This window comes from Schistocerca piceifrons, chromosome 1 (assembly GCF_021461385.2).
Source record: "Schistocerca piceifrons isolate TAMUIC-IGC-003096 chromosome 1, iqSchPice1.1, whole genome shotgun sequence".
NCBI classification, from domain to species: Eukaryota; Metazoa; Arthropoda; class Insecta; order Orthoptera; family Acrididae; genus Schistocerca; species Schistocerca piceifrons.
Window position 1 is genome coordinate 359,658,290 of NC_060138.1, and position 27,557 is coordinate 359,685,846.

Sequence of the window (27,557 nt, forward strand, 5' to 3'; positions counted from 1 at the left end):
GCTCTTGAAGTAGCACCCCTTTCCTTATAACTGTTCTTTCACTGAGTCCTGGAGTTTTCGAGGTGCGCTCTAAAACTGTATCGGCAGGAATCGAAGCATGCCCATCAACAGACTTTAACATGAAGTGTAGACATCAACCATTACAAAAATTTGAGGATACAAAATTCCTGGGTTCTTATATAGATATCAAATGTAATTGGTCAGCCCACATTTTTCAGCTTTTTAAGATTTAGCTCAGCAATATTTGCACTACAGCTTATTGCTTTAAGGGATTAAGTAGAAGCCATTAAGGCATACAACTTTGGCTACTTTCATTCTGAGGCGAACCAGCCTCTTGGAAAAAAAGGTGATCAGAATAATGAGTGGTGTCCATCAAAGACATTCTTACAGGTACATGTTTCAAAAGATGGGGATCCTCGCAGCCTCCTTGCAATACATTTTTCCTTGTTGACCTTCGTTTGTAATAACTTTTCTCTGTACAAAGACAGCAACAAATATAACTACAACATATGAATTAGAAACAGTCTGGGTATTGAACTGAAAATTCTTTTCAAAAATAAATTAAAAATCAGTTATTTGCTTAAATGTTCCCTGGGATGTCTACTTCACTGTAGTGTTCATCCAATGTTCACCAGAAACTCTGTTATTGAGCTGCAAGGCGATTTGTGAGAAAGTGTCTCTGAAAACCTTTCACAGTGGAGAAAAAAAGTTAACATTGCAGTCACCGTGGTAGACAACGAGCATTATCGAAATTATGAATATATGGTACCTGAGATCGGACAAGCCTGTTGCAACAGCTGCACAAAAATGGACGAAAAGCATATCGAATGAGCAGAGCAGTGGATGACAGAAGCAGCCAATGAGATACCTAAGACCCCCATGACCATGAAGATGATGGAGGAGGATCTCCTTTTGGATATGAAGGGATTGCTGTATGGTCCGAAGATTGCTGACTGGAGGTATGCTTAACTTAACTACAATAAAAATGTAACCCAAAACTTTAAATGTGTTTTTCTCAAAACTGTTCCCCCCTGCACTGCTAAATGAAACGTTATGCTGTTCCACGAAGTACTGAGCAAAGCCAAGACATTGCAAGGCAAGGCAAGCCAAGCCAAGCCTCAGGCCACACACAAGCAGCACATTGTGCACACATGCCGTTTTGCACACCGTAGCTGTCCCTGTCTTAGAAGGACTGTTGAAGAGTTTATACTCAACAGCAAACCAGCCCTATTGGTGTTGCTGAATTCTACACTCCTGGAAATGGAAAAAAGAACACATTGACACCGGTGTGTCAGACCCACCATACTTGCTCCGGACACTGCGAGAGGGCTGTACAAGCAATGATCACACGCACGGCACAGCGGACACACCAGGAACCGCGGTGTTGGCCGTCGAATGGCGCTAGCTGCGCAGCATTTGTGCACCGCCGCCGTCAGTATCAGCCAGTTTGCCGTGGCATACGGAGCTCCATCGCAGTCTTTAACACTGGTAGCATGCCGCGACAGCGTGGACGTGAACCGTATGTGCAGTTGACGGACTTTGAGCGAGGGCGTATAGTGGGCATGCGGGAGGCCGGGTGGACGTACCGCCGAATTGCTCAACACGTGGGGCGTGAGGTCTCCACAGTACATCGATGTTGTCGCCAGTGGTCGGCGGAAGGTGCACGTGCCCGTCGACCTGGGACCGGACCGCAGCGACGCACGGATGCACGCCAAGACCGTAGGATCCTACGCAGTGCCGTAGGGGACCACACCGCCACTTCCCAGCAAATTAGGGACACTGTTGCTCCTGGGGTATCGGCGAGGACCATTCACAACCGTCTCCATGAAGCTGGGCTACGGTCCCGCACACCGTTAGGCCGTCTTCCGCTCACGCCCCAACATCGTGCAGCCCGCCTCCAGTGGTGTCGCGACAGACGTGAATGGAGGGACGAATGGAGACGTGTCGTCTTCAGCGATGAGAGTCGCTTCTGCCTTGGTGCCAATGATGGTCGTATGCGTGTTTGGCGCCGTGCAGGTGAGCGCCACAATCAGGACTGCATACGACCGAGGCACACAGGGCCAACACCCGGCATCATGGTGTGGGGAGCGATCTCCTACACTGGCCGTACACCACTGGTGATCGCCGAGGGGACACTGAATAGTGCACGGTACATCCAAACCGTCATCGAACCCATCGTTCTACCATTCCTAGACTGGCAAGGGAACTTGCTGTTCCAACAGGACAATGCACGCCCGCATGTATCCCGTGCCACCCAACGTGCTCTAGAAGGTGCAAGTCAACTACCCTGGCCAGCAAGATCTCTGGATCTGTCCCCCATTGAGCATGTTTGGGACTGGATGAAGCGTCGTCTCACGCGGTCTGCACGTCCAGCACGAACGCTGGTCCAACTGAGGTGCCAGGTGGAAATGGCATGGCAAGCCGTTCCACAGGACTACATCCAGCATCTCTACAATCGTCTCCATGGGAGAATAGCAGCCTGCATTGCTGCGAAAGGTGGATATACACTGTACTAGTGCCGACATTGTGCATGCTCTGTTGCCTGTGTCTATGTGCCTGTGGTTCTGTCAGTGTGATCATGTGATGTATCTGACCCCAGGAATGTGTCAATAAGGTTTCCCCTTCCTGGGACAATGAATTCACGGTGTTCTTATTTCAATTTCCAGGAGTGTATTTTGATTCGTACTTCATTTCTGTCTCAGTCCAAATAATTACAACAAAAACTACAGCATTAGTTACTGGGTACTTTCTTTTGACTGCTTCTAAAACTCCATGCATTATGATGATGAAAAGGAATGGCGAAAGACAACTTCTTTGGTGGTCTCTGGTGCTCTTCTCAAACCAATTTGACGTTGGACCCCCACACAGCTCTTGATTTCGCCATATGATCGTCTTACTTGTGTGATGATGTCATCATGAACTGCCCTTTGGCTTAGACATTCTCAGATATCCCTGCATGTTACACTTAGTGACTTAGATGTTCCACAGATCATATGAACTATTCTTTTATTGAAATGATGTGGGATAAGTCAGCTTAGAGGATATGTATATATGATTAATTTTTTTTCCACAGGCTACCAGCTTTTAAATAGAAATTCGTCCATGGAATAGAGGGTTGGCCCAAAGGAAATGATTTTACATTAAACTTAAAGCTTGCTGTGCTATCTATTAAGTCGTTTTATGTTATTGGGCAAATCATTAAAAAATTTTTGTTGCTGCGTATTGACTCCTTTCTGAGCCACCAACATCTTCAATAATGGGTAATAAAGGTCATTTTTCCATCTAGAGAAAACTGAGAAACAAATAATATTAGTTAAATAAATAATTCTTTAATAATATCAAGTGGAAAATACATTTTTAGCAATACAAAATTATTATGAAAGAGTCTCTTTTATTTCACTTAATTCACCATTTCTCAGAGCAACATAAAAATAGCTTATCAAAATTACATTACTTTAAATATGTACATAGAAAGGTTAATTCTTATATTTGTAACTTTTGTACCACTGATTTTGTCATTGTTGTAGTAGTAGTAGTAGTAGTAGTAGTAGTAGTTGTTGTTGTTGATGATGAAATATGCAAAATGAGATAAAGTGCATTGTCAACATGCACTGTCATTTACACAATAGACCTTTACTCTCCTGTCAACAGCATCTGAACATTTTTCTGTGATGAAATCATTCTTACTGCCCTGCCAAAACCGACAATTGGTGATAACCTCTGAGCATCATATTTTGAATATAGAGCAGTTACAGTCATATTACTTTCATTTCCACCATCTTTATTTTGGTTTGCTTCCTGTCAACAAGAACAAAGTGTTAAGGAAGTATTTAACAAAGTTATCCACATTCACTGATAGACTGACAATCACACAAGAGCACAAATAGTTGTTTTATTTGTTAAGTAAATTATGTCACAATGAAGTTCAATTGTTGCATATTAAATTCAAATACGAATTCAATGTCAAACTTGCAAATATATAACTGTCATCAAACTCTCTAATAAACATATAAGAATGGATCCCCATATGATAAAGAATGAGATTTTCACTCTGCAGTGGAGTGTGCGCTGATATGAAACTTCCTGGCAGATTAAAACTGTGTGGCTGACCGAGACTCAAACTCGGGACCTTTGCCTTTCGCGGGCAAGTGCTCTACCAACTGAGCTATCCAAGCACGACTCACACGCTGTCCTCACAGCTTTACTTCTGCCAGTACATTGTCTCCTACCTTCCAAACTTTTCAGAAGCTCTCCTGCGAACCTTGCAGAACTAGCACTCCTGAAAGAAAGGATATTGCAGAGACATGGCTTAGCCACAGCCTGGGGGATGTTTCCAGAATGAGATTTTCACTCCGCAGTGGAGTGTGCGCTGATATGAAACTTCCTGGCAGATTAAAACTGTGTGCCTGACCGAGACTCAAACTCGGGACCTTTGCCTTTCGCGGGCAAGTGCTCTACCAACTGAGCTATCCAAGCACGACTCACACGCTGTCCTCACAGCTTTACTTCTGCCAGTACATTGTCTCCTACCTTCCAAACTTTTCAGAAGCTCTCCTGCGAACCTTGCAGAACTAGCACTCCTGAAAGAAAGGATATTGCAGAGACATGGCTTAGCCACAGCCTGGGGGATGTTTCCAGAATGAGATTTTCACTCCGCAGTGGAGTGTGCGCTGATATGAAACTTCCTGGCAGATTAAAACTGTGTGCCTGACCGAGACTCAAACTCGGGACCTTTGCCTTTCGCGGGCAAGTGCTCTACCAACTGAGCTACCCAAGCACGACTCACACGCTGTCCTCACAGCTTTACTTCTGCCAGTACATCGTCTCCTACCTTCCAAGTCAAGTCTCGCATAAATGAGATGTGCAAGAAGATGAATTTAGATACATTTTTGGGGAATAGAGTGAGAGAGGCAGCATAAATATATACTTGCCTACCGATTATTTAATGCACAACATATACAATAAAAGTGGAAAAAACTTTTCTTACCTGCATCAAATTGCACATTTCTGTGTAAAAATGAGGAAATGTTGGCAACTGATAAAATATTATGTGGCGAATTCCTTTAATATGAAGACGGCGGAAGAAGTGCAACCTTTCACTGTACAGCAAAAAATGAGCGCTTGAATGGAAAAACATATCCCTTGCTCTAGCCATTTTTCCTTCCTAAAACAGTAATAATTTTCTGTTGTTACAAAAAAAGAACTACTGTAAAACCATTTTTGAAGCAAAAATTACAATGTAATAACCACAACAGAGAGTGTGCCCGTATACACACATGCTCACACCAATGCGCACCCACATGCCCATACACACTTGCATGCACACACCTGTGCACAGAGAGAGAGAGAGAGAGAGAGAGAGAGAGATGAGGTGCTGAGTAGCACACAAAACGAAAAGACTACTACACATTTAAGCTTTTGGCCCAAAGGCCTTCTTCGAAAACAGAAAGCACACACACATTTACATAGGCACAACTTGCACATGTACATGGCATGATTTGGGGCCACTGTGGCCAGACTGCGGACTGCAATTACAGCAATCGAAGTTGGGTGGTGGGGGTACAGAGGCGATACAGGGCAGGGAGGGGCAGGGATAACAGGGCAAGAGTGAGGGAAGGTGGTGTGCTGCTTGTGAGAGCATTCAGGGACACGGTGAGGACAGGATGGAAGCAGAGGTGGGAGCGTTGGCAAACTGAAGGCAGGTATAGTGCGGGAGTGGGACCAGAGAAGTTGATAATTAGGTGGAGTGCTGGGACTAGCGAAGGTTGAGGACAGGGGTCATATCTGCTCTCCATCCCCCACCCTCACCATCCCTAACCCCCGCCCCCAGCAAAGTGTTACAACTCTGCACCTAGCAGCCCTATCCTGTCACCATCATGTTCCTGTATACTCTCACAGGCAGCACATCACCTCCCACTTCTACCCTGCTATACCTCCTCGTTCTCGCCCCATGCCGCCTCCTCACCCCCACCACCCACCTCGAATGGCTGCAGTTCCAGCCCACAGTGAAACCGTATGTGTGAGTTATGCCTGTGTGAAAGTCTTTGGGCTTTCTATTTCCAAAGAAGGCCTATTGGCCAAAAACTCAAATGTTTACTAATCTATTAACTGCACCTGCCTGCAACTCAGTACCATCTTCTTGTACTTTTCATAATACTTTTGTATACATGTCCTTCGATCCCATAATCCTCCTGGCTTCCATCTCCACTAACATCTTTTCACCTCTACCCCTATGCCACAATCCAACTTCACTCATCCCGAACTCGCACCCCCCTCTTTGCAGTCGTCTCCTCTTTTCTATTTACCCTTGCCACTCCAGTCCTCTATGTCATTGTCTGATGCACACAAGTTCCTCAAGCTGTGGACAAAATAAGTTTACTGGTGCCGCATTCTCAATCTGTGAATCTGCTGTGTCTTCCTCCCAGTCATCAGTCCAATCTTTCTTCCTACTCTACATCTCCATTCTCCTCTCACTGACTACAATCAAGATAATGCCACGCCCCAGCTGATTTGTAGTGCTGGCAAAATATAGTCAGCCATGCAGATTTATGTGTATTCTCTAGCTCTTTGTCCGAAGGCTAGGAACACTCTCAGCCTTGCAACTACCATATGAGGTGTGTGTGTGTGTGTGTGTGTGTGTGTGTGTGTGTGTGTGTGTGTGTGTGTGTGTGTGTGGAGGGGGGGGGGGGGGCAGGACTGGTGTGTGTGTGTGTGTGTGTGTGTGTGTGTGTGTGTGTGTGTGTGTGTGTGACAAACAATGCAGAACAAGTAAGTAGTAACTGTAAGTGTATGTGATTGAAAGGATTCTCTGAAGGAGGAAACAAGTACAAAAGCTTAGCTATAAAGTTTCATGTGTGTAACACCTGTTAACTGTCTTCAATTTGGTGAATTACCTTTTGTCATTACACTACTTGTTTTCCATTGAGGACTTTTCATTATACAAGGTCTGTAAACAAAGAAGTGGCAACATTGTCCACTCAGAGGAGATTGGGATGCGCAAATAGGAACTGGTAGGGATCAGGTGATGCTGTTGTCGATGTGTAGTGAGCATTTGGGGTTCCGTCAAGTTGAGTGTGTTGTTGTAGTGTAGCACTGAAGTGAAGAGTGTTGATTTCACTGCTCTACAGCATGTTATAAAAAGGTGATAAATGTTCATTGTATAAATTGATGAGGCCCTTGTCAAAACTGCAACAGAATATTATTGGAGTTTACGTGAAGCCTGTGGTTATAATGCATTAGTGTACACAATGGTTAGATGATGGGTCATGGCATTTCATGCAGATTAGAATGAAACTGCATTTGCACTGCATAGGTCAGCCATCCATTCCTCAAGATCAGATTGACACTCTGAGTGTCATCACTTCCACAGACCATTGATGGACTGTCTGGGAATTATCCATATATCTGTAGAGGAGTCATCAAATGGTGTGGCACATACTATACCTGGGCCACTGAAACATGTCACTTCAAGGTCACTCCCCAAGAGCTGTAGAGTTGGTAATATAACTAACAATCAAGTGAGGAAAGTGAAGTGCCGCATCTTCTGAACCAATAACAGCCCTGAACAAAAGCCAATTCCAGCGTCGATGCTACCACGTTGCTGGCTTCTGTGTAAACATTGTATGTTCGTTCGCGAATGCCTGCTGTTGTGTTGTGTTACTGCCTCGGCTACAGTTTTTGTTTGTTAAACAATGTCACCAAAACGATGTTGTTCACCAAGCGACAATCCGTTGCGCTGTGGAGTGCCATTAAATAGTCAGGCTTTGGAATTGGTATGGAGGACACGTTAGTTTTACGAGCAAGAAAAAGAATTTGTTTCTGTTAATGGGCATGCTTCGATTCCTGCCGATAAAGTTTTAGAGCGCACCTTGAAAACTCCAGGACTCAGTGAAAGAACAGTTATAAGGAAAGGGGTGCTACTTCAAGACTTACAAGACAGTGAAGTAAACAGTGTGTAAGAAAGCCCCTATGAGAGAAACAGTGCATTTTTAAGTACTCTGGGGAGAAAAAAAAGCAACCTCGTCCTGTTACAGATATAGATTCTTTCCTGTCTGATGCAATTCATCGGCACATATACAGCTATTATAAAAAGGAAAGACTATCCCACAGTAGGGAAGTTGCTAATTTCTTTAAAAGAAAGTGAACTTTTTTTCAGGGGGGAAAATGTCACTTAATATGATATTAAAAAGTATGGGCTTCTGTTTTAAAAAGGTAGATGTACAAAAACTGTTACTTGAAAAAGCTCATGTCATTGCAGCTTGTACCATTTTCTTACACAAAACTGTAGGAAAGGGCACACTCAGTCATATGGTTAGATGAAACCTGGGTCAATGCTGGAGAATCGGTTGAGAAATGCTGGACAGATGATACTCCGAATAGCAGTGGTCATCAGCCAACAGGAAGAGGATCCCGATTAATTGTGGCCCATGAAGAATCTTCAAACAGTGTTGTGCCTGAAGGACTTTTAGTTTTTCGATCGGAAACAACCAGTTACTATCATGAGGATATGGACCGCTCACGGTTTCTACAGTGGTTTAAAAATTTGTTCCTCCGGTTTGGTGTTCCGACAGTGTTTGTGATGGACAATGCACTGTACCATTCTGTGATTTTACATAAAACTCCCAACACTAGTGACCACAAAGAAACTGTCATGCAGTGGTTGCAGGTGAGAGACATTGCTGCGGACATGAGCATGACGAAGCTGCGGTTATACTTGCTCGTGAAACAAAATAAGCGTGTGACGCCTAAATACGTTGTAGATGAAATTGCAAGTGAATAGGGTCACTTGGTAATTAGGCTATACCTTATCACTGCCATTTTAATCCACTCAATTGGGTTGGAGTAAATTCGAGGCATACATTAGAAGTAACAACAAGACCTTTACTATAACAGAAGTGGAAAGATTGCTACATGAAGATTTTGTTACTGTAGACGCTACCTCATGTAGGAAAAAAGTAGACCATGTTGCTAAACTTGTAAGAGAAGCACAGACTATAGATGGCGTTATAAATGAAAATGAACAATTAATGATTTCTCTTAATGATGATGATGATGATGATGATGATGACGACGATGAAGAAGACAACAGTTTTGGTGCCGATTCTGATGATACTGAAAGAGAACTGGATGGAACTGTGCCACTGACATTGTCAATTGGTGAGTGTAAATGTATACAAAATTAATTCTCTCTCTTTCTATGCAATTGGGTAGGTAGGCTATGCATGTTTTGCTTTGTTCTTTGGTATGCTTAGGGTTACATTATTATATGATGTTTTACGTGCAGCTATTATGGTAACAATTTGGGACGACTTTTCATAGATATTGTCATTAACTTTGGCTGTTTTTATTTCCCGGTTTCAAAAACTATCAAACGCTTAGTTTCCGTCATCGTCCTCTCCATTGTTAGAAAAACATACTTTGCTGCACTTACGAATAAACGTTGATTGTAGCTTACATTTATGCAACGTACTTCAGAGTCGTGGGCGTGTGCGGTGGCAGCTATTGCAACCTCGCAACTGCAGTATAGCCAACCGCATGCGAGCTGTCAAGTGACATGTTTCACCGGCCCGGGTATAATGAAATTTTGACATGAGGAAAATTGCATACTGTTAGATTCCACATCAAGTCACCAACATAAATAAATAGCACTAGTATGCACTGGGTGGCATCCACATGGATGGATCCCACAATGAAGGAGTCACATTTCTGCAACGTATTGATGCCACTGATGAAACACTGGGTCCGAATTAAAAGTGTCAGTCGAATGAGTGGCGTCACCCAGGTTTGTCATGATCACAAAAATTTTGACAGGAGATCAGTTGAGTGAAGCTTATCCTGATTGTGTTATTGTCACACATGCTATGCCTGATGGACAAACCATCAACAGAGAATACCATTGCCAATTTCTGGAGCAACATACGTGTTTGGCTATGTGGTGCAAATATCATGTTTATTGTGAGACAACCACCCTATCATGTCACAAGACAACAGATTTTGTCATATCACAAACAATGTCAAACTCTTAATCCAATGGTGGCACTGGGAAGTCTGGGAACACCTTCCATCCTCATGACTTTGACCTGCTTCTGACATTGAAGGAACCCCTCCAAGGCCACCGATTTTCGGACATGGCATTTGTAGTCCGTGCAACAGGGTTTTCATTCACTGTCATCAACAGAGAACCCTTTGCCAACAGTCCTCAATGGCTCCCCGACATTTGGTAAAAGATAACAGACTTTGCGGATGATTACATTGACAAAATATAATGCACTGTGCTTAGCTCATTAAACATTGAGTCCTATCACTGTTGCCACTGGTTTATTTACAATCCTCATATTATTCAGTGTCACATTTAGTTTTAATGGAAAGTAAGGATAAGGACACAACAAACATCCAATGTATAAATGAACTATTTCTACAGATGACCTCCAAAAGTATTAGTTTTGTTTTATGAAAATGTTACAGAAAGGAGCAATATGTATAGATTGCAATTTTTGCTAGGATGTTTTTGAGAAAGCCTTTGCCTCAATTTCAACAAAATTTGTATTAAAAGGCCTTAAAACCAAAGCATTCAATCAACCTGTTAACAGTACAGAGCATATATACATGCCTACACTATAGCTTCCATTAGACTTTTCAATATAATCAAACACTGCTTGCCTATAAACTGTAATTCAGGCAACAAGATTACATGTCATCAAAACTATCCTAATGTGCTCCAGAGGAACTTTTCAGGTTCCTAAACTTGGAAAAAAAACCTAAATGTATGGTAGTGTAACATATTTATATCATAATTGATTTGATAATGAAAATGTACTGTTTGTCACAAATGCATATTAAGTTAAAGACTTATAGAGGTGGTTTAGCAGTGGGCCTGACAATGTGGTCTGGTGAGATTAAATATGTATAACCCATAGACCAAATGAAGTAAACATTAACAATAAACACATAGAACCAGTTAATGAGTCTTTTAATCTCAGCTAATTGACTACAATGACAGGACAGACAGGAAAAGAATGAACACAAAACAAAAACTGGCCTACTGTGTGCTTTTGGTAAACTAAATAGTTTCTGAAACTAAGCATTCAATGTGTATTGCCCGTATTGACATGGTGGTGAGGCATCAACTTCCAATGCAGAAGCTATTTAATAACAGTGTGTTACTCACTGGGCAATGGGGAAAATAATAACGGCAATTACTAGGACAGACAGAAAAACAAACAAATACATTAAGGAACAAATGGTAGTCGAAGATATTAATATGACTGTAATTAAAATTAAATTGAGATGGGAAAGACACATATTCAAGGGAATGGTCACAAGTGGATCACATAAGTACTTTCTTGAATTCCAGAACACAAGAAAAGAGACAACAACTAAACGAAAGGTGGGTAAGTAATGTATTAGGAAATGTCCTACAGCAACACAGATGCAAATATAAGAAATCTTATTTTGGATGGATAACTTTGGAGCAATGTTCATCCACAATGGATAGGAAATGGCTAGCACCATAATGCAAAAGGGTGATGATAATCACACAAAAACTGTTAGTAAATTATCACCACACTTAAATGACTGAAACTGATTAGTGGTTTAATGCTAGAACGCCCATGTTTGAACTATACCCTAGAATGCCCAATGGAGGTTTTTATTGAATTTTAAGCTTCTTCTTCTGCTTCATCATATTCTTGTTTTACAAAATGTGATGATATTTTATATATGTCCTTTAACATTATTGCTTTTAATTATTTTTTCTTTTTCAAGTATAATAATTATGTGGGAACATTTTCATTTGAACCAGGTAAATTTTATTTTTATGTGACACCATACAAAAATAAGTGACACTGTCTTGCAGGTGCAAACAACTGCTTATATTTTGGAAAATTTATATCATAAAACAATAGACAACAAATGTTATGATTGAACTGTTTAACTATTTACCAATTATACTTTTACCCTGTAACAAATAAGGAAACACTTATATGGAGATATGTGTATATTCAGAGGATGTCAACTGCACTTTTTGCGTACCCTTTTTGCTTATACATGAACTGCATGCAAATTTCTTACATATAAATCAATTTATCTCTATTAAACTTCATTGAATGATAAATTAATAAAACCTAAAGACTGTAAATTCAAATAAATACTTAGGAATTACAATTATGAACAACTTAAATTGGAAACAAAATGTTGTGGGGAAGATGAACCAAAGACTGCATTTTACTGACAGAACATATAGAAGATGCAACATATCAACTAAAGTGACTGACTACAATACACTTGTTCGCCCTCTTTTGGAATATTGCTGTGCAGTGTGGGATTCTTGCCAGATAGTATTAATGGAGTACATTGAGAAAGTTTAAAGAAGGGCACCACATTTTGTATTTTTGAGAAATAGGGGGGAGAATGTCACAGATGTGATATAGGACATCACTCAAATGAAGGTGTTTCTCATTGTGGCAGGCTCTGCTCATGAAATTTCAATCACCAACTTTCTCCTGTGAATGAGAAAACATTTTGTTGGCACCAACCTATATAGAAAGAAACCATCATCATAATAAAATAGTCATGTAAATATGAAATATGTAGGTGTGTGTGTGTGTGTGTGTGTGTGTGTGTGAGGGAGAGAGAGAGAGAGAGAGAGAGAGAGAGAGAGAGAGAGAGAGAGAGAGAGAGAGATATCTGTTTTTGATGAAGGCCTTGCTGGCCAAAAACTTATTTGTAAAAATCTTTTTTTGTGCCTATCTGCAACTCAGCATCTCCATCATATGCTGAGTAGCAACTTTCCTTTTCATAATATTGTTAGTTTACATTTGGTTGACATTTGATCCAACGAACCTACAGCGAATTGATATTATTATAAAAACTAACTTTTATGGAGTTTTCTTTTCTGCAGCCCTCATCGGGTGTTACACTGGAGTGGACAGAACTAAGACTGCACATTTTTCGTAGTCTTCCCTTGGTGACATGTTAGAGTAATGTCGTCAACCACGCAAATAACACTTGAATGAAGCACAACTTGTCCTTTTTTCACAGAAAACGTCCTTTCTACTTCTGTTCAAAGTGCCAACAATACTTGTATTCCTCCTTTCAGCTCTTTTGTTAGCTTGAGACAAGTGAGTTGTCTGGTATGACATTTCTTTCCTTTCATGTGTACAGTTCCATGAGGTGTAGTGTGATACCTTCTCCCAGGCTAGTATCTGTAGGTCACATTTTGAGCTTTTCCCAATAAATAAAATAACTTTAGTGTCTGTGAGCAGCCAATACTTCATTTTCAGCTTCAGAAAGGAGTCCACTGCAAAAGTGATACATTAGAGCTACCACCTAAGCTGTTAGTGACGACAGACAGACATGGAAGAACTGTTACAAGCAACACTGTATGACAGATTTAGTGGTTTTCATTAATCACTAGAGCATTAAAATTTGTCAGCTGTGGTTCTTAAAATGATCAATATTATTTCATCATTGTTGGCTAATATAAGCACCAAATAAACTAGGTAAAATGCATTTCTGTGGGAAGCAGTCAATTGACTGCCATCAAGAACCAACGGTAAACAGGTAATTACCTTACAAATTTGTAATTACAAAGCAAAACAATTAAGGCAAATTAAATCACATCTAAAACAATTAAGTCATAAAACCACAGGAACAGACTATTTTAAACACACAAGAAATTCGCATCTCAAAAGAAATAACTGGAGAAGGAGAAGAAGAAGCAGGAGGAGGAGGAGGAGGAGGAGGACAACAACGACGAAGGCAACGGTGACAACAACAACTTATATCTTGCAAAGGCTAACTTTTTATTATGTTAGATCAATGCCAAGAATTCCATTCTGAACACACTATATCCTAACTGTAATGTAATCTGTGGTATTTGTCCTTGGTACAACGTAAGATCAAACAGCTTTTTCAGAAACAAACATAATTTGAAAATTTCTAAGAATTTGCTTCTATTCGTATAGTCATTAATAGTAATATTATGAATACAAATAAAGAAATACAAAAGAAATGTGCAATAGAAATTGTCGATCAAAGTACTCTGAAAGTAGCATTTTCTACAATGTTCTGATCAAATGCAAAAAGAAAATAACAACATTTAAAAGAATGATGTAGCAAAATGTATGTAAAGCTCTCACTTTACCTTTGAATATTCACATAGCTGGACAAAATTGATGTCTTCTGCTTTGAAAAAATTTCTGATCTTTACAAAATCAAAATAAGATGGTATATATATTAAGGTGTGATTCATTATGCTGTCCCTGTATTGCGGCAATATTTTTTTCACAAAATGGCTAAATCTTTCATCAATTGCATCAAGTGGACTACTGGCATCAAATTTATTAAACACCTGTAATATAACACAATACAGTTGAGAAAAAGTTCAATAAAAGCACATTTCAAAATACAGGTAGAGTGCATTTTTTTAAATTTTACACATATACTACATTATGAAAGAATATAAGCACATCTGAAGAAGGATGGGGAAAGACATGGTCACAGTTTTGCAGCAGGAGCTAACACACCATTAATTTGAACATATTTAGACCCCCAGACTCCGATGATATAGTTGCTGAACAGTTCAGAGAAAATTTGAGTCTCGTAACAAATAAATACCCCACTCATACGGTTATATTTGGTGGGGACTTCAACCTTCCCTCAATATGTTGGCAAAAATACTTGTTCAAAACCAGTGGTAGGCAGAAAACATCTTCCGAGATTGTCCTAAATGCTTACTCTGAAAATTATTTCGAGCAGTTAGTCCACGAACCCACGCGAATTGTAAATGGTTGCGAAAACACACTTGACCTCTTAGCCACAAACAATCCAGAGCTAATAAAGATTATCATGACTGATATAGGGATTAGTGATCACAAGGTCGTTGTAGCTAGGCTCAATACCGTTTCTTCCAAATCCACCAGAAACAAACGCAAAATAATTTTATTTAAAAAAGCGGATACAGTGTCACTAGAAGCCTTCCTAAGAGACAATCTCCATTCCTCCCAAACTGACTATTGAAATGTAGACAAGATGTGGCTCAAATTCAAAGATATAGTAGCAACAGCAATTTAGAGATTCATACCTCATAAATTGGTAAGAGATGGAACTGATCCGCCATGGTACAGAAAACAGGTCCGAACGCTGTTGCAGAGGCAACGGAAAAAGCATGCGAAGTTCAGAAGAACGTGAAATCCTGAAGATTGGCTAAAATTTACAGACGCGCGAAATTTGGCACGGACTTCAATGCGAGATGCCTTTAATAGGTTCCACAACGAAACATTGTCTCGAAATTTGGTAGAAAATCCGAAGAAATTCTGGTCGTATGTAAAGTACACAAGCGGCAAGACGCAATCAATACCTTCGCTGCGCAGTGCCGATGGTACTGTTACCAACGACTGTGCTGCTAAAGCGGAGTTATTGAATGCAGTTTTCCAAAATTCCTTCACCAGGGAAGACGAATGGAATATTCCAGAATTTGAAACACGAACAGCTGCTAGCATGAGTTTCTTAGAAGTAAGCAACTCAAATCGCTTGATACGGGCAAGTCTTCAGGTCCAGATTGTATACCGATTAGGTTCCTTTCAGATTACGCTTATACAATAGCTCCCTACTTATCAATCATATACAACCGCTCGCTCACCGATAGATCTGTACCTACAGATTGGAAAATTGCGCAGGTCGCACCAGTGTTTAAGAAGGGTAGTAGGAGTAATCCATCGAACTACAGACCTATATCATTGACGTCGGTTTGCAGTAGGGTTTTGGAGCATATACTGTATTCAAACATTATGAATCACCTCGAAGGGAATGATCTATAGATACGTAATCAGCATGGTTTCAGAAAACATCGTTCTTGTGCAACGCAGCTAGCTCTTTATTCGCACGACAGGGGAACTCAAGTTGATTCCGTATTTCTAGATTTCCGGAAAGCTTTTGACACCGTTCCTCACAAGCGACTTCTAATCAAGCTGTGGGCCTATGGGGTATCGTCTCAGTTGAGCGACTGGATTCGCGATTTCCTGTCAGAAAGGTCACAGTTCGTAGTAATAGACGGCAAGTCATCGAGTAAAACTGAAGTGATATCAGGTGTTCCCAGGGAAGCGTCCTGGGACCTCTACTGTTCCTGATCTATATAAATGACCTGGGTGACAATCTGAGCAGTTCTCTTTGGTTGTTTGCAGATGATGCTGTAATTTACCGTCTAGTAAGGTCATCCGAAGACCAGTATCATCAGTTGCAAAGCGATTTAGAAAAGATTGCTGTATGGTGTGGCAGGTGGCAGTTGACACTAAATAACGAAAAGTGTGACATGATCCACGAGTTCCAAAAGAAATCTGTTGGAATTCGATTACTCGTTAAATAGTACAATACTCAAGGCTGTCAATTTAACTAAGTACCTGGGTGTAAAAATTACGAACAACTTCAGTTGGAAAGACCATATAGATAATATTGTGGGGAAGGCGAGCCAAAGGTTGCGTTTCATTGGCAGGACACTTAGAAGATGCAACAAGTCCACTAAAGAGACAGCTTACACTAAACTCGTTCGTCCTCTATTAGAATATTGCTGCACAGTGTGGGATCCTTACCAGGTGGGATTGACGGAGGACATCAAAAGGGTGCAAAAAAGGGCAGCTCGTTTTGTATTATCACGTAATAGGGGAGAGTGTGTGGCAGATATGATACGCGATTTGGGATGGAAGTCATTAAAGCAAATACGTTTTTCGTCACAGTGAGATCTATTTACGAAATCTCAGTCACCAACTTTCTCTTCCGAATGCGAAAATATTTTGTTGAGCCCAACCTACATAGGTAGGAATGATCATCAAAATAAAATAAGAGAAATCAGAGCTCGAACAGAAGGGTTTAGGTGTTCGTTTCTCCCACGCGCTGTTCGGGAGTGGAATGGTAGGGAGATAGTATGATTGTGGTTTGATGAACCCTCTGCCAAGCACTTATATGTGAATTGCAGAGTAATCATGTAGATGTAGATGTAGAGAAAAAAATGACCGAGCAAATTTGCTGAGTATTTGTTGTTATTTAATGTCCTGCTTCCCATAATTTCATAATTTTCAAGAAACTGCCATGTAATTGAAGACTGGAGGTCTGTTCGCAATTTATCAGTATGGGTACTAGTCATGGTGATCTCAAGTACTGAGATTTAGAATCACTGAGAACTGGGCTGAAATGTCTATGAATAAAACTGTTCATGAATATCTAAAAGAATGAGGAACAGAGTCAGCGAAATAAAACAACATAAAGTGAACAGTGAATGGAGACTAAACCAACGGGAGTCCGAGAACACTTCTAAAAACGGTATGTTTCTAATTTAGGACAAGAGGTAATAAATAGGGAGAAAGATCTGAAATAAAATATTTATAAAAGTGAAAAAGAAGAGGGACACAGGTAATCTATACGAGACAAGATTGAATTTGCAAAATAGAACAGAACCAACGAGAAAATGTAATAAAAAAGATTTTAATTATCATGGTACTTAACAACGTACAGACCACAGTTAACAATCAAAATTTGTGTGTTATGACTTACGAACAAGTGCAGATTAAATGAAATGCAAGCATTCTGTGCATAAAAGGATACACGAAATTGTGTGTGTGTGTGTGTGTGTGTGTGTGTGTGTGTGTGTGTGTGTGTGTGTGTGTGTAATATTATGGAGATGCTTCAGGAATTCAAGTGGGAGTCTTTGGAGGGAAAATAACATTCTTCTCAAGGAAAACTACTGAGGAAATTTAGAGAATCGGTATTTGAAGCTGACTGCAGAATGATTCTACTGCCACCAATATACATTTTGCATAAGGACTATTAAGGTGAGAGAAATTAGGGCTCATATGGAAGCACACAGATGTTTTTCCTAGTTTACTTGGAAGTAGAACAGGAAAGGAAATGTGTGGTAGTACAAGGTATCCTACATCACATGCCCTATGGCAGTTTGCTGAATGGCTGAGTGTGTATGCAAATGTAGATGAAAATGCATGATAAACCAGGCAGGTCTCACAAAAAAAACAGGCAATGTAAAGGAAAAGAGCCTACACGGAGAAAACAGAGAAGCAAGAATAAACTGTTACGCCATGAAAAACAAATAAGACTGTGCTGAAGGGTAATTTACAGCTTAGGAATTTACACACCATTGTAATGGGAGTAAGGATTCAAATGCCTTGAGTTGTAAAATAAGCTCTCTGGTTCCTGTTGTATTTTATAGCATGATCAGAAAAAGAATTTTGCATGCCCACAGAGCAAAAAATACCTGACTGTTCATTTTTAATGACAAGTTTGTAGTGAAATGTCAAGAGAAAGTTGAAGGGCATCATACGGCAGTAAAATATTGTGTAAGGAATGAAATGGGAAGATAATTAATGAAGCAGGAGCTGAACAGGTTGGATTTGGAAATTATGGTGATAACATTTCCTCTTCAAATGTAACTGTCCATATCAGACACTCTTAAAAATTTCAACGAAGCACAGGTATAGAGGTCCACGATTCTGGGGGTTGCATCAGTAACATTTTACAGGAAATAGAAAACAAATAGTAATCCCTAGGTTACAGAAACCAGAAAACCCTAGGTCCCCTTCAGCAACACTGCTGTAACGCCAGGGAAGCAATATACCTAATCATTGCTCTGGTAGGCTTCAAATCACTAGTATATTGTCACACATCCATGTCAAATATTCTAGAGGAATCACAAACCAAATCAGTGACCGCATGATATGATGAGAAGTGTTTGGATTGCACTTTCAAGGTCATACTGTTGGCATACGTGTTTTAAAACTGTTCAATTAATTTTAAAATACAAGCAGTATAACAGTCTAAATAGACATGTGCACATTTGCAATATTAGGTGAGACTATGATTATCATTTGGAAAGACTACAGCACCTACTACATGGGGATCAAATTTTATGCCAAACTTCCAAAAAATTTCAAAAGCTCAAGTGGAAGATGATTTGAAACAGCTTTGAAGGAGTTTCTTATCAATAAATGTTTTTATAGTATTAAGGAATTCCTTTCAGAAGCTGCTTTGAATGCCCTTGAAGGAGTTTCTTATCAAGACATCTCTCTATGTTATTAAGGAATTCCTAAGTCCCACATACCTTTCTCCATAATTATCTGGAAGAAACTGATTGTTAGATTCTGCAAGGAAATGGTTATAATACCAGAAAATGGAGTTCTCCAGTGCCTGGGTAAACCTAGGGATTCATATTCTTTTATATATCAGCATCTAGGAACCTCCTACATCTCCTTGAAATCATCCCCATGGCCTCCTGTGCAATGGCAATTACACTGCGCAGTTGGTGGCGTTAAAGAACTTCATCACATCTTCTCTACGAAGAATTAGACAGTGAGGTCTTCAGCTGATTATCTGCACTTCTGTCTATGGATGCCACAAACTTGCATCCCATTGCAGCATGCTAATCTGTTAAAGTAGAGATTGCTTTTGAATTGGCCAGAAGACTTGCTACAGTGGTTTATAATGTGAATCAGCCAATCTTTGTAGTTTTACCAATAGTTAGACATAACTGTTTCATTGAAAAGTTTGCCTTATTGAACTTCCATTTCTGCATTTTTCATTTGTGGGCCTCTTTCTCTGGTAGCTGGGATGAAATGATGATGTGGCCATCAGGTTGAAAACACATAACCTCTAATGACTTCAGCATTTCAAAAGCTAGTCAACTCTATTCACTTATTTTAGAACAACAAATGGCCACACTAAGACACTAAATCTTGCCTATGAATGAAACTTTCATTCAATATTTGTAACTGTCTCCTTTAACTGTATGTATATAAATATCAATTAGCAATAATATGTATAAGCTATATTTGTTGACTTGGAGTAGTAGACTATACAGGCTATAGTCATTCCCAACCACAATCGTTGACCCTTGATGGTCATATGTTTTTGTAAGTTCTGTTTATACTATCTTTGCCATTTGAACGGGATACAAGACATATCCAGATGACTTTGATTATCATATTTCAAGTCTGTGATCATGATGATCTGACATAAGTTGCTGTAATGATTGGCAAATATTGTGAAAGACAAGACAGAGCCAAGTTTATAGTGAGATGCAATAGTACTGATGTGTATGTATAAATCATCAATTTCCAGCTTTGTGAACAACCTTACTACCCTAAGTTTTCAGAACATTTTTCAATATTTGCCCATGTAACCTACATTGTTTTATTGTACTGTTGCAGCCCTCCAGTGATGACAGTTTTGTGAACCAAAACCAGTAGAACAATAAAGTCAAGTTGGTACAGAGCATTATTTCATAATTTCTGGTCAACAGGAACCTGTCAAAATTCACCCCTGAAATATCAAGCCTGGGATGATGAGGTTATTTTAGACACACAAAATTCACTACAGCCATGAATACACATGACAACAGGTACAGAGTTAATATAGTTACCGTGCTAAACAGTCAGTCTGTAAATCAATTCACACCAAGTCACCTATAGCTCGGACACAGTCAATCCAAATAACACGTGTAACCACAGCCCCAGTAGCACAGGGAGTCTTCCTGTAGAGCAATACAGTAAAGTGGCTGAGTGAGAAGCATGATGATCTATGAACACCAGATGAAGCAGTCAGGCTGTAACACTGGCTTTAAATGGCACCATGAAGTAAAAAGGTGCTCACATCTTACATGGTGTGCTCTATCCCATCAGTGGTGTGTAGCTATCTTGTGAGAGACTGTTCCCAACTGCTTGTTCATCTCCAGCAAGATATTGGTCACAATACCACTACATGACAAGCTTCATATTATTATACTTGTGTTGAGATTTCCTCAAAGTAAAAGTGGCCACAGGGTGATTTTCAAAGACAGGCAAAGGAGAGTACTGTTAGGAACATACACTATGAAACCAAATGACAGTTTCAATAGCAAGGATATGGGAAGTTATGGTCTATATTTACAGATATTATAAAAACACGTGTGTGTGTGTGTGTGTGTGTGTGTGTGTGTGTGTGTGTGTGTGTGTGTGTGTGCGCGCGCGCGCGCGCGCGAGTGTGTGAGATGTGTGAGAAAGTGCTGCATTGTGCATGACTCTATTTACAATATATTTTGCAGATAATATCCACATATATCACTGAATGTACCTACAAAATTATATCATTGTATGACTCACAGATCAGGAGATATGACTTCATAAACACTGAGATAAGTGAAGAAATGCTGCTTCATGCATGAAGTTTTAATACATTTATGCTTTACTATTAAAACACTCTTACACCCGAATCAACTATGGAAATACCTGACTCCTGATGACGCTTTTGACAGCTTTCAACTTCGAAGTGCAAACGACTGTAGACAAAAACAACAGCTAGCTACAGAGTTAAGAAGAGACTCCGTAAAGATGTTTACAAACTTAATGGATCTTAAATGCGGATCTCAAAAGAAGACTAATAGCTGTGGAAATGGAGTATTTGCATAGGAGTGTCAGAATATCAAGAATCGAAAGGAAAACTAATGATGAAGTAAGAGCTAGGACGAAGGCAAATGATACAGTGACAGATCGAATTGAAAGAAAACAATTAAAATGGTAGGGACATATGATGAGAATGCCAGATCATCGGTGGTCAAAGAAGGTTTATGAATGGAAACCACCCTGCAGACGTAAGACCATGATGTTCTTGGACAAACCACATAAATGGAGTAATGGAACACCGCAGCATCAACAAGGAAGATGCGCTAGATAAAGAGGCTTGGTAGAGGATAACAGAAATACCTTTGTATTGATTAATACTATAACAATAAAAATTTTTTTTACAAACTCACAGAGCAGACACGTAAAGCATACAGAAACTGTCTGGGATACTGTGCTTATACACATGTAAATTATGCATATATTTTTGAATGAGTGTTTCATAATTTCACAGATGTGTTTACACATACATGGAAATGAAATTTCTTCAATACTTCAATACAGTCACAGTTCATTTTTTTGTTTTTGTTTCTAACAGAAAATTGGCAAAATGAATACCTAGGCAATGCCAGGTTTGTCAGATAGCTTCTGATGAAGGTAGTGACTGTGCCTTTGGCCTAATACTGTTATGATATCATTATTGTGGGGGCTATAGGTAGTTAAAACAGGAAAACTATTGGAAGTGCATCTTTTCAGTTTATCAGATAATGTGGTTGTGATTTGGCAATATGGGGCTCTATGCAATTTTTTTTATTGAAGTTTTTCTTATTCAATAGCAATAGTGATCACTGTGTAGCTATAAATACATAGGCAGAAAAAAATTGCAACACTAAGAATGAGATGAGCGACATAAATGAAAGTTGGTAGGTGTGTTTCTGCATGTTTAAGATTATGTCTATTCAAATTTCGCACCTGTCACATAAGAATGGCACTAGTAGAGATATTATGAGGATGCAAATCAGGTTTGCTCTAAACACACACTGTAACAGTCACGAACATTAGTTAGCTTTGACACTGGTCGTGGTAGTTGATGTTAGTCAAGAATATCTTTAAGGTGACAAAAACGCCATTATCAACACCTCACTGAATTTGAATAAGGTTGTGTAATAGGGCTACATCTGCAATTCTGCTGACGGGCTTGGCAGGAAAGTAGCCACTGTACAGGAGTGCAGGTAACAGTGGCCATGGGAATGTATGGTCATAAGAAGACTGGGCTCTGGACAGCCACATCGCACTACTGAGAGGAAAGACCATCGCGTTCGGTGTGTAGTTCTGGCACATTGTACTGCATCTGTAGCAGTAATCTGAGCAGCAGCTGGCACCAATGTGAACAACGAACTGTTACAAATTAGGCACTTAGAGGATAGCTCCTAGCCAGACGCCCGTAACATGCATTCCACTGTCCTCAAACCACTGCCATTAGTGACTTCACTGGTGGCAAGCAAAAGCTCATTTGAGGGCAGGGAGGAAGTCTGTTATATTTTCTGATGAAAGCTGTCCTCAAACCACTGCCATTAGTGACTTCACTGGTGGCAAGCAAAAGCTCATTTGAGGGCAGGGAGGAAGTCTGTTATATTTTCTGATGAAAGCTGGTTCTGCATCAGTATCAGTGATGCCCCTGTGTTGGTTAGGAGGAGGCCACTTGAGTGCCTGCAATGGACTTGCCTGCGGGTTAGACACAATAAACCTACACCTAGAGTTTCGGTCTGGGCTGCGATTTCATATGACAGCGGGAGCATTCTCATGGTCATCCCATGCATCTTACTACAAATGTGTACGTCATCCGGTAATTCAATCTGTTGTGCTGCCATTCATTAAAGACATTCCATGGGGTGTTTTTCATAGGATACCACTCACTCATTGCTGTTGTAACCCAAAATGCTCTACAGAATGTCAACATATTGCATTGGTCTGCTCCGTCTCCTGTAAAGCACATATGGTATATCATTGAATGACAACCCCAACATCATCCACAAATGATTTAACTGTCCTTGTGTCGACTGAACACATGGAACAGGCATGGAACTCCAGCCCATAAACTGACAGCCGGCACCTGTCCAACGCAATACATGCACATTTGCATGCTTGCATTCAACATTATGGCAGTTACACCAGTTATTAATGTACCAGCACTTCAAATTTGCAATGGCTTATCTCGCAATTACATTAACCTGTAATCCTGCAATGTTAATTACTTAAAGACGTTAACAATGTAGGGAAAACAGATTGCTATTTACCTTAAAGAAGACAAGTTAAGTTGCAGACAGGCACAGCTTTCAGACAAGCACACCTAGACAGATCTGTTCCCAAAATTTCATTACTCTAATTATTTTTTGGTTTTGCATTTTTTCCCTTCAGTGTATGTTGCTTAGTTTCTTCCTCCCTTGCAACTCTGAGGAAAAGTATTGGGAAACTCTCATAAAGCATTGATGCTCCAGTACGTGATGTCTGTCTTCTACATTTACTGCAATTTTAATCACAGGAACAGATAACAGTGTGGACTTGGTATGCTTCAAAACCTGAATGATTTCAAAACCTTGGAATGTATTTACTTTATGGCACACTTTGACAAATCCTTATGTGTCTAACTCCAGACTGTTCAATCATCATAACACCTTTGACGGCCTTATAACAAAACTCAATTTCAAAGACTAAAGCCACCCTCTCTTGCAAGAACATGAATCCAAAATGAAGACAAAGGAAGTAACGAGAGAACAACAAGTTACTCACCACTCTATGTCAATAGGAATAGTTTCTGTAAACAGTGAATACAGCAGAAGAATGAGAAAGATAGACAAGCTTTTTTCCTCCTCCTAGTCAGTTTTCTTATATTTGATATCAAAATTTGATCCATTATAGTTCCTTGTTGTATTTTGGTCTTTTGTCCCGTATTTTATGGAGCTCATAAAAATGTACCTCAACAATCTTTTGCAACCTTTTCCTTTTTCATTTAAGCCAGGGGTGTACACTTGTTAAGACTGCTGTCTGCAAACCCCTTACTGTGACTATGTGTGGGCTGCAAGTTCAAAAATATTGTGCTGTGAGACAAATTATTATTCCAAATTGGGTTCCCCCTGCACCACTGCCAGCTAGACTGGGGTCAATGGAACTAAGCTCTCCAACCACCCACTCTCTCAATTTTGGGAGAGAATGAAAGATGAGCAAATAAAATGAAAAAAATTACACGAACGAATGGTGAGTGGCGGGCTACTATCAATGGTGGACCACATGTGGCCTGTGCATTCCTGATTTATGACACCCAGTAAAACCACTGTATAAGCATTTATGTGAACACTTAGTGAATTAGATTATGTAAACACTTAGTAACCTAGGACTTAACACTTGCCTGAGGAACTTGCACAACCACACCAGACACTGCACCTGTAGTAGCCGGATTTTCAACAAATACACAACCACCATAGTTTCGACAGTGATGATTAAGAAGAGAAGTTATCTCTGGTAAATTGACTGATGAAAAAATTATTGACTGTCGATAGAATTTGGTCCACCCATTAATAGCCCACATATGTACCCGTGAGAAATCAGTTCCATGTGTTGTTCGTGGTTGCAGATGTAAATGCTCCATTACATGCAACAGGTGGTCCCAATTCTGAAATAAGTAATGCAAATGTGAAAATCTCAGTAATGTACCTAGTTCATGTTTATATTACAAAGAACAAATAGATTAAATCAATGTCTTATACACAAAATAAATTTACATGTTCCCCAGTACTGGGAGAGAAGGGGATGGGGGAAGGGGTAGTGGTAAAGGGAGGAGGAAAGCCAAGGGAGAAAAGAGGAGAGAGGAACAAGGGAAGAGAAAAGAGGAGAGTTAAAAAAGGGAGCAGCAAAAAGGGAAGAAGCAAAAGGAGTGAGGAGCAATGGGGGATGAAAATAGGGGATGAGAGAGAGAGCTTGGGTGAGAGAGGGAGGTATAGGAGGGGTAGTGGAGAGAGCTGTAGGAGGAGTATGGTGGAAGGGGGTGGAAGAGGGGAGGGAAATGGAAGACAGGAATATAAAATGGGGTAGTTACAAAAAACCAAGGGATAAGGGAGTTTCAAGAAAGTAACAAGCCGAAATTGTGCCCTGAAAATTAGTAGTATTTAAACACTGTTGCAATAAAGACTAGACATTAATATGGTGTTACTGGATCATTTTACTACATTTAACTGTACAAACTGGGTTAGTTTTCGTTTTGTAAAGATTTACTTTCACAGTTAATTTTGCACACTAGGAATGGTTGAAATGTTCACTGAGAGATAAAGGAATGCAAACTTTAATCACAGCAAACTTAATAGCAGTACAAGTTGCAAATTTAGAATATAACAATGAGCAAGAATTAGCATTTAACTAAATGATAAAATCTCTAATCCTTGTAGATAGAATTCACTGTACTTGAACCATTGTGGCATACAAAATGAGTATCATAAATCATGTTTGCAAACACTATGACTATTATGTGACAACAATACTATGTCGCAATATACAGTTTACTGATTTAATTCGCCACTATGGTGTTTGTTAGATTGTTTCAGTGAGTATACACAGTTTACTGAAACAAAGATAAAAAAAGTTACGTTTGTGGCTGGGTACACACAAGCAGATGCAGTGCTATGGGAAAAACAAGTGTCAAAACCCTGTGTGTCATACAAAAATGCTAAGGAAGCAGTTTTGGCTTAGTACTGGTCACTTGATTGCAGAACAGGCTGAGGAATGAAGTACTGAATCCAGACACATTCAATCTCCTGGATGATAGCTCATTCAAATATTCTGAGAAATTGTTACTGTTATTTAGCATGCAACATACAAATGTGAGAAGGCGTGTGTACATGATATATAATATTAATGGTTATCTTCCCAACCACTCCTCCAATCTTTAAGATGGACAGTATTACAACTGTGAGAAATATTTGAACACAATAAAATACACTAGTGTCCAAAATTAAAGTAACAAACCGCTATTTCCCTGTCCACTGTCTAATTCTGAAATAATCATGCAAACTGTCAACAGATGTTCATATAATCGCATTCTGCACAGAAGATGGCATTCCGGCCAACGGACAATCACGCCAACGATGATGTCATGGCCCCTATCAAACAAGGTAGTGTCTGCCACATTGACTCACATCCACAATCACTGTGTACAAATTTATAGATGGTGCAGTATGGCACAGGGAAGATGCCTACAAGACTCTCTGCGATGGTGGGCCACAGTAAAAATAGAAGCAGGACAGTTGCAAACTCATGAGGTCTGATGGTTTAATGTGAATTGTTCTACCGTTTCTTGAATGTGGTGACTGTTTATAGAGACCAAAACTATATCCAAAAGACTAGGACAGGGCCGACCACGTGTGACATCAGAAACAGCGGACAATTATTTGGCTGTAAAGGCACAATGGTACCGCCTTACACTGCACGGCAACTGGCATCCAACATTGCAGCAGCATCCACTGGATATGCCGTAACGAGGCATATGGTGTACAAAATGCTTCAGCAGGGTGGCTTTATTGTTGAAAACTTCCCATATGCATAGCTCTGAGATGTCTTACACAAAAGGGAACATATAGAGTGAAATCATCAACATGCCACCTGGACGGTCATACAGATGAGTCCCATTTTGGTCTGGAGAGGGATTATCGGCGGATTCACATCTGGAGGGCACGTGGAACATAATTTTGGAACCCGGACATTGTTGAAAGAAACCGATATCTAGGAGGATGCCTAACGGTATGAGTACGGATTATGGTGACCATTTGAACACATCTTCATGAAATTGTACAGGTGAATTGGGACGTTTTAACTGCTGTCACATCTTGGGACCTCAAGTGCAGTTGTTGAGGGATGCTGTGAGCCCAGATTTTGTACTAATGGATGACGATACTTGGACTCATAGAGCATGAGTGGCTAATATTTTCTTGGAAGTGTACGATATTGTACACATGGCGTGGCCTGCTCACTCTTCTGATCTGAATCCCATGGAGCTGTCTGGGATGCCCTCAAGTCAGCATTTACCATTCACTCTCCTAGACTTACGAGTAGCTCTGCAGGAAGAATAGGCATTATTGCCTCAACACAACATTGATGACATCATTCACAGCATGGCCCATCATGCCACAGGTGGAC

At 40.1% G+C, this 27,557-nt stretch overlaps 1 protein-coding gene across 1 annotated transcript in view; it reads right to left on the bottom strand.

The window, feature by feature from the left end:
- Positions 1 to 3,351: 3,351 nt before the first annotated feature.
- The window catches only part of LOC124785280 (U3 small nucleolar RNA-associated protein 25 homolog), a 99,668-nt gene continuing 75,462 nt past the window's right edge, over positions 3,352 to 27,557 (bottom strand). Inside the window, exons 5-8 of the mRNA XM_047254167.1 lie at positions 24,781 to 25,044; positions 14,144 to 14,350; positions 4,988 to 5,164; positions 3,352 to 3,798 (exon numbers count right to left, since the gene is read on the bottom strand). Of these exons, the coding sequence (XP_047110123.1) occupies positions 3,634 to 3,798; positions 4,988 to 5,164; positions 14,144 to 14,350; positions 24,781 to 25,044 (813 nt within the window). The 3' untranslated portion in view covers positions 3,352 to 3,633. The remainder of the gene's footprint in view (positions 3,799 to 4,987; positions 5,165 to 14,143; positions 14,351 to 24,780; positions 25,045 to 27,557) is intronic.